The 7637-nt window shown below is 52.5% G+C and overlaps 2 protein-coding genes across 2 annotated transcripts; one reads left to right on the plus strand and one right to left on the minus strand.

Moving 5' to 3' along the window:
* The first annotated feature begins 1145 nt into the window (after positions 1-1145).
* Positions 1146-1852, plus strand: DICSQDRAFT_156293 (uncharacterized protein). The gene has a single exon (XM_007367775.1). It carries the CDS (start codon positions 1325-1327, stop codon positions 1670-1672), a length of 348 nt encoding a protein of 115 aa, XP_007367837.1. The 5' UTR covers positions 1146-1324; the 3' UTR covers positions 1673-1852.
* A 257-nt stretch (positions 1853-2109) lies between these two features.
* DICSQDRAFT_17506 (uncharacterized protein) lies at positions 2110-6623 on the minus strand (the record flags this gene model as incomplete). The annotated part of the gene is made up of 5 exons (XM_007367776.1): positions 2110-2223; positions 2279-2487; positions 2541-2668; positions 5902-6179; positions 6246-6623. Coding segments are annotated over 5 exons (1107 nt in total), but the record flags the coding sequence as incomplete, so codon positions are not given.
* Positions 6624-7637: the final 1014 nt, after the last annotated feature.

The following is a 7637-nucleotide window of genomic DNA, read 5'->3' on the forward strand; positions in this document are numbered from 1 at the left end:
CCATAGTTATTTTGAGGTGCGGCAGCATCGAAAGGGTCGATGTTAGTGCGGTGAGTCTGAACGTGGATGGGTACACTCTGGTCGGCCCAATGTGGGTGTTCTCCTGTTGGTAAAGCACCGGTGCGAAAGAGTGCTGTGGACAGCTGTGTCCCATCTGTACACTCGAAGTCAGGAGGAAGATGATATCTTGACGCCGTGGAACCGGAAACAAGGCCAGTGTCGTTGATCGCTGCCACCTACTCTACGGGTGAGTTCAGCCGTTGAGAATGGGAGAAGGAACTCACAATCAGCTCTGAAAGTTCGTTCTCAATCAACCTGTTAGCGTTGCTTAGAGCATGGAATGGGTTCGATTCCGCTTTACTGCGGTCGGAGAAATCGCGTGGTTGCGGGAGGAACTCGTGGCAGAATTCCTCTGCGGCGAGAAGAACAGCGGACGTCGTCATGGAGTACGCAGATGTACGTGTCACCGTCGATGTGGTAAATTGACAGGAAAGAAGGTGCGAGTCTGACGGCCGCTATGGAGATGTGTTAGGTCAAGGACAATAAACATGGACACGCGTACCGCTTACCATTTCAGGACAGGCTGAGAAAGTGATCAAGTGATCGCCTACTCACAGTAGTGTACTATCCAGCAGTGCATAATGCGGGCGCACATTTTTAAAGGTGAGTTTATCCTTGAATATGTACAATAAATTTGGGGATGAAGGTGACCCATAGGGCACTGGGATACCAGGCGTTAGTGATCGGGATCTCCAGCACCGTCGCGATCAATCCGAACTTCTACCTATTGCATTGCGATATTCGTCTTATCAGTGTTTTGGATATGCGGCCACAAAGTCGTACCCTGGCGTTGATTTGCATAATCTTGGCGGGGTGGATCGTCGTCGTATGCATAGAAACTGAGACGCGTCATCGACCGTGAGTATGGGCGCCTGATGCTGTGGCGCTCAATCGCGTCTCAGCGAGCATAATCGAGAAGGCGTAAGATAAGATATATCTAGAGCACAAAGTACGACACACTTGAGCTATATGATAATTGATACTACGGAAGTCGATGGATAAGTTAACCGCTTCGCAAGTCCTTCTCTCTGATGTGCACGGAATGACTAGAGCGGCGGCGGCACTACAGATGAAGGGGACGGGGTATAACGTATAAGGGACGCAAGTCTATCACTGTACAAGTAGATGCAAATAGCGGAGAATAACACTCCAGAATAGCAGAGCAGTATGGAAATTGAGGGAGAATCGGCTGGTAGGAGACACGGATAAAATCCGGGCCTGACAGCGATCAAGTCACGCACAGGGAGGGGAGGTGTTTTGGAAGATGAGGTTATCGCAAGTGTCGGGAACCCTCCTCGTGAGCGACGTATGTACGTCCGGTGATCCTGCCTATGTCTTTGCGCCCCTGCGAATGGGGAGAGTGCGGGCCCAACTTCGCGTACGACGTGCGGAGGTGTGCAGGTGCGCCGGTAGAGAGATGTTACGCCCTGGCCCAGACGTCCGCTGTCGCTTGTTGCTCGCTGGCGCTGCCTGTGGTGGAGTCTCTGGAGACCGTGACTTCGCGTTCGTGTGCGTACCTCCGTCTGAAACCTGTGCCTTAGGCATGCGATCGTCGATGCGCCAGCGGGAGTTCCAGATCTGTCGGGCGAGCAACCCGAGCATGAACTCGTGATCTGCGACCTTCGTCGCTAGTTCCCGATCGTCGGGCGTGGGACTGCGGTCCATTAGCGTTTCTGACTCCCATTGTGCCTCCCACTGTGCAACCTGAGGGTGATCTTTGTACTTCGACGTCGAGGGGACAAACCCCACGGGTACATAGGGCTCTTCACGCAAGGGCTTTCTTTGAGGTCGAGGGGAGGGAGGAGAGGCTTGCATCGCTTCGTATTGCATGACTTTGTAGTGCGCTGTCAAGCTCTTGAGTATGGTGCTGAGGACGAAGTCCATGGGGCTGTGGAATAAAAGGGGGCCTTCGAGGACCCTCGTGCGGAGCTGGCCAGTGAACTCGATGGTGGTCGACTTCTGCCCGCAACAGAGCATGCGTCCGGGGCCGGCATACGTGTGGAAGTAGTTGCCAACCCAGGAATCGACGTGTTTGCAATTCGAATGGAGGTAGCGGATGGCGTAGTAGACGAGGACGTGGAAGAAAGACTCGAGTTCGTCCGAGATCTCGACGGGCTTAGTGATGTTTGTGAGGAGATTGACGGACATGAACTGGTAGGTTCCCTGCACGTGAAGTCAGATTGGTGCTATAAGCAAGTGATGTCATTCATGTACGTACCATGCGTTCTGCTTGCGTAGCCCTTGATGCTGCTTCCTGAACTCCAACGGGCTTTGAAAGCTCCCAATCGCTAAGGATGCCGGACCACACCAACGAAGGATTCTGGCCGTCCTCGTCGCATCTCACCTTGGGATAGATAAGGATGTTGCCGCCGCTGATGTCGCGATGAAGAAGCTGAGTCTTGGGATTTGTAGCCGCCTGATGATGAGCTTTGCAGGACGGTGTTAGGCGCATTCAATGAGAGATCGCACGATGAGCTTACCTCGCAAGCAATCCAGGACGATAGATAATAGTTGCTGCCCGTGCTGAAATTCCTTGAGAGGCATGCAAACCTCGTACACAGCGATACGATAATGTCGGTGCTGCCGAAGAGGACAGTCCGATTTCGTGCTTGCTCTGGGACCATAGGCCGACCCTTCAACGAATCCTGACTCCTCCACCCGTTTGCGCTTCTTGCTACTCTGGGATGAAGAACAAGGCGTGCACGAAGAAGCAGTGAGGAACGGTGATGATGGAGGATGAGTATCCGGGGGCAAGAGTGGCTGCTGGTGTCGTTCCCAGAAGTCGCCCGTGGTAGTGCGTTGATGATGGACATCGCCGTGACATACCAGCGTAGGAACATTTTCAACACCAGCGCAATTGAGTTTGTGGAGAGTGTCGCCTTCGGTCTCCGAGATCACATAAGAAGCGCGCCAGGCATCTTTGAGCCACACGAAGCCACCGGTTTTGCAGTCGAGGGCGACGTAACCTCGTGTGCCGCGGCCGACCAAATCGTTGGCACAGAAGACAGGTCTCCCCACGAGAAACGCATGAGAGCCTGTGTTGTCGTCGATCTGGAGTCGGTAGCGCGGCCAGTGACTTTGGAGCGACTTTCGGAACAGGGAACGGACGTAATCAAAGGTGCAGGGACCTTGACATTCCATTTCCTCAAGCTTGCGCTCAACGGGACTGACATCCGTTGGGTTCTTCAAGGATGCAACGTCCATGCGTAAGAAGTCGATATCTGCAGGAAGCAAACGAGTGGCGCTAGGGTCCAAACCGAGAGCCTCGTCTGTAAGTCGAGAAAGCCTCCGAAAAACATTGGACAGAACGCCCGGGTGTTCGTAGTAGTCGATGGACTGGGTGAATACGACCCCAGCGCGATCCCAACGGAGTAAGCGGAAGCGGCGACCAACGACGAAAAGCATGAAGTGGAACACGCGATGTTGCACAGCGAAAACTAGCTCCGCAATCGCAGATAGACGTTCAAAGAGCCTTTTGCGTGGCTTGGCGAGCCGGGCATGTGCCTTGCTATCTTTGAATTCGAAAGGGTCGATTCCGCGACGATGGCTGTGGAACTCGATGGACACCGCCTGGTCGAACTCGAGAGGCTGAGTCCCTATGACGGAGTCTTCAGCACGGAAGAGGGCGGCGCTACTACCGAGTGGATGTTTTTGGGAAGAGGGCTGATATGGCGACGCTGTTGAGCCTGCAGTAAGACAGTGGTTGTTGATGGCAGCGACCTAGGATGTGGATTAGCCCTGTTACGCCCAGAATGAGAGAGCATTAACTCACAAATAGCTCCGAAAGAGCCTGGTCAGAGACGTTGTCTGCATCTCTTAGATCGGAGAATGGGTTATAGCTTGACTCCCCTGGAGGAGGAAGGGTGGGTTCTGGAGCGGGGAGGAATTCGCGCAAGAAGCTTTCGATGTCTAATTCAGTGGCGGAAGTCGCCATGCTCAGCCGTGCGGTGAAGTGGCGATGTGCAGACTGAGAGTTCAGCTAGAGAGATGAGTATATGAGAGATTGGCTGAATACGAGGGAGATGGTGACTCCAGTTGGTGGTTACAATGAGAAGGACAATGAGAACAAGAGTTCAACTTCTCAAGCGCTGAGCTTTCCCCTTTGAACACACGGCATCTCGGCGCAGGCCATTTAAGGAAGGACAAAGCGCCCGAAAAGTGCTGAGCGTCACTGTCACTTGACTGCCCTATCGAACCGGTAGCTACCACCAAGTCCGATATCCGGGCCTTCGCCGATGGCCAAGCAATATAGTGTGATTGTGAGGCTTCAGCATTTCTGTGAATTTTGAGAGAGGTTGTGCGGGAAAAAACATCAATGTGACTTCTAATGGGGCACTGGCACATTCGAATTCAGCACGACGGTGCCATTAATAGATACACTAGTCCTGTAGTCTTTGCAGACTACACCTCAATAAATGAGAGACATAGGGGCACAAGAATGGTGTACATACTTCTTCCGAGGCAACTGTTATGAAGGAAACCACGACGCGTTCTCGCCAGGATTCACGGTGCGCATCTCGTCACGTCTGCCGTCGGGAAAGCTGTGCGATTGCAGTCTCTCGCACCTTCTGTCCTGGGGAGATACCGGAGGTGGGAATGACGGCATGTGGGGATTTCCAGCCCTTCGGAACCCGGTCACCACTGGGGTGTCGAATTGCTTGATCCCATCCGTATCCCATGCTGAGAGCCTTCGCGAAGGCCCAATCCATCCAGGAGTGATTCCGCATGTGATTGGCGAATACCCTTTCTCCCTCGTTAGGCTCCTGCGGTTTCTTTACCGGTGTCACGTTGATATGTTCCTCCCAGTCTGCTTCGTACTTGGCCCGCGTGCACTCATCTAGCAGACCACGAGGAGCCTCTGAGTTCTTGTTCACACCGCTAGGAGAGCAGTTGAGCTTGATGGGCGTGAGGGTTTCCGTAGTGCTTGGGTTCTTCTCTGCCCAAGCATCATAGGCTCTAACCTTGTAGAGGGCGCTGAATCGAAGGAGACATTGCCCAATGAACGCATCGAGGGGAGCACAGAAGCTGACGGGTACGAATGCCATATTTCGTCGACGAAGCAGCCTTCCATCTACCACAACGATGCTCAACTTGCGCTCTCCACAGAGGATAGCGTCGCCATCAATAGTGTAACAGTCGAAGCACTCGTCGAGGAAGCTTGCAACATCGGTGTCATGAAGGATGTTGGACTCGAGATAGCGAGTGGCGTAGTAGATGATGATGAGGATGAAGGACTCGAGCTCGTCCGGGATGCTCACTGGGCCAACAGCATTCAGCAGATTGGCAGACATGAATTGGAAAGTTGCCTGAATTGGATAGTGATTTATGAGCGTACGTGGTAGGATCTTCAGCGAAAGAGACGTACTGTCCTCTCCGGCTGTCGAGCCCGGGGACGCACCCCTACCGCGATTGGCTTGGAGATCTCCCAGTCAGTCAAGATGCCTCTCCAGAGGAGCTGGCGACATCCGTCTTTCATGCCGACACCAGGATAGATGACAATGTTATCGTCGGTGATATCCCGGTGCAGGATACCATTGTTCTCAAGATTTGCTGCGAGACGGTGCGCTTTGCAATGAAATGTTAGCAGGTGGTGCGCGGTAGGGCGAAATTAACAAGAACTCACTCTCGAAGCAATCGTAGATGATGCTGGCCAGCTGCCTCCCAGTCTTGAATTTCTTGAGATTCATGCATACTTGTGCAACCACTGCACGATAGTGCTTGTGACGACGTATCGGACATTCTAGCTGAAAACTGTGGACGGAATCTGTTGCAATCGCTGGGGCGTCGGTGCTGTCATCCTCGAATTTTCTCTTCACGCCCCGTGGATTCTTGCATTCCCACCAAGCAGCTGTCGCCGTCCTCTGCCTATCAACGTCCCCGTGGCAGATCACGGTTGGAACACCAGTGATACCAGCATGATTGAGGCGCTCCACGATGGTGCCTTCCTTCTCCATCTCATCGTACGAAGCACGCCATGCATCCTTGAGCCGCACAAAGCGGCCAGTTTGAACGTCGAGACCCACATAGCCACGTGTACCGCGGCCTATCGCTCCGCTCGCGTAAACAGTGGGTTTCCCCACAAGATAGTCCCGTGTCTTCCCTGAGTCCGGGACGCGGAGCTTGAACCGTGGCCACCGGGGGTCCTTCAGCGATCTAGCGAACATCTGCCGAACATAGTCGAACACGAAGCCAGGCCCTTCCGCATCCTCGATCTCTGATTTGAGCTCGAGCTCTCCATCCTCGAGCGGTCGTGGTTCACTGCTCACGTCGGACTCGAGGGCGGTGGCAAAGGTGTCCATCTGCTCCCACTCTGGATCGGTCTCAAAGAGACGCGTGGCAGTAGGGTCAAAGCCTAGCTTGTTGTCAGGTAGACGTGAGATGCACCAGAAGAAGTTGCACAGAGGGTTCCAGTCTTCGAAATAATCGATTGACTTGGTCACGATGACACCTGCTCTGTCCCAGCGGAGGATGCGGAAGCGACGTCCGATCACGAAGAGCATGAATATGCAAACGCGCTGCTGGACGGTGAAGAGAAGGTCAGCGTAGGAGGTGAGCTGTCCACGAACTGCCTTGCGAGTGCAGGACTTAGGCTCAAGGCTTGAAGTGAGCGCCAGGTCCTCGTCATCATCTTCATCGTCGTCAAGCTCCGGGGGATCGGCTCCTTGGTCTTCGTCATCTTCGTTGCCTTCTTCAGTTTCCTTCCCGGCTCTTCTTCCTCCTCCGCCTCCTCCTCCTCCTCCTCTTCCTCACCTGCTTTCGGATCCTCGAACGGGTCACGTATATCACCCTTTTTGCGCGTCTTGATCTCGACGGGCCATCAGCAAAATGTCATGGTCTTGAATCTGAACTTGGGCCAAGACCACGGTCTTAGAGCCAAGACCATGGTCTTAGCCTCAAGTCTGCAGTCTTGGTGGTCTTGAGGTCAAGACCATGAACTTGGAGCCAAGACCGTGAACTTGGAGCTAAGACCGTGAACTTGGAGCTAAGACCGTGAACTTGGAGCCAAGACCATGGACTTGGCTCTAAGACCGCGGTCTTAAAGTCAAGACTATTGTCTTTAAGTGCTTAAGCAACTTAGAGTTAAGGGTCAACTTGTCTAAATCAATATAAGTGTATCTAGATCATATAAGGATATGGTCTAGTAATGATCTTATAAACTGCATAATTGTGTATATGTTCAAGATAAGAATGGTCATGAGACCTACTATAGTGTTCAATGCTTAAAGACCATGTTACTTCCATTATAGCACTACAATGACAACCCTACATATGCTATTGCAGGGTACAGTAGTGATCAATAGAAGTCTAGTGGCCCTTAACTTCATAGCAGGTAACACTACTAGCCTTGAAACTGCATTGTTGCAGTACTGAGTAGTGACAATTCTTTCCAAGTCCAACAAAATGCACCATATATTTATGGTGCACATATCTATCTACAAGTCAATATGGTGCAGTGGTCTAAATGGTGGTTCAATGTGGTAGTGCTAGAGGTTGCTGGTTCAATCCTAGCTGGTGTCTTTTTTTTCCTTCGCATATCTGCTAATCATTGTATTGCTGTACATCACCATGCTAGAGAC

This window comes from Dichomitus squalens (assembly GCF_000275845.1).
Source record: "Dichomitus squalens LYAD-421 SS1 unplaced genomic scaffold DICSQscaffold_28, whole genome shotgun sequence".
NCBI lineage: Eukaryota > Fungi > Basidiomycota > Agaricomycetes > Polyporales > Polyporaceae > Dichomitus > Dichomitus squalens.

Coding starts and splice junctions, on each gene's coding strand:
- DICSQDRAFT_156293 (XM_007367775.1), top strand. CDS start 1,325: ATGAGGTTATCGCAAGTGTCGGGAACCCTCCTCGTGAGCGACGTATGT.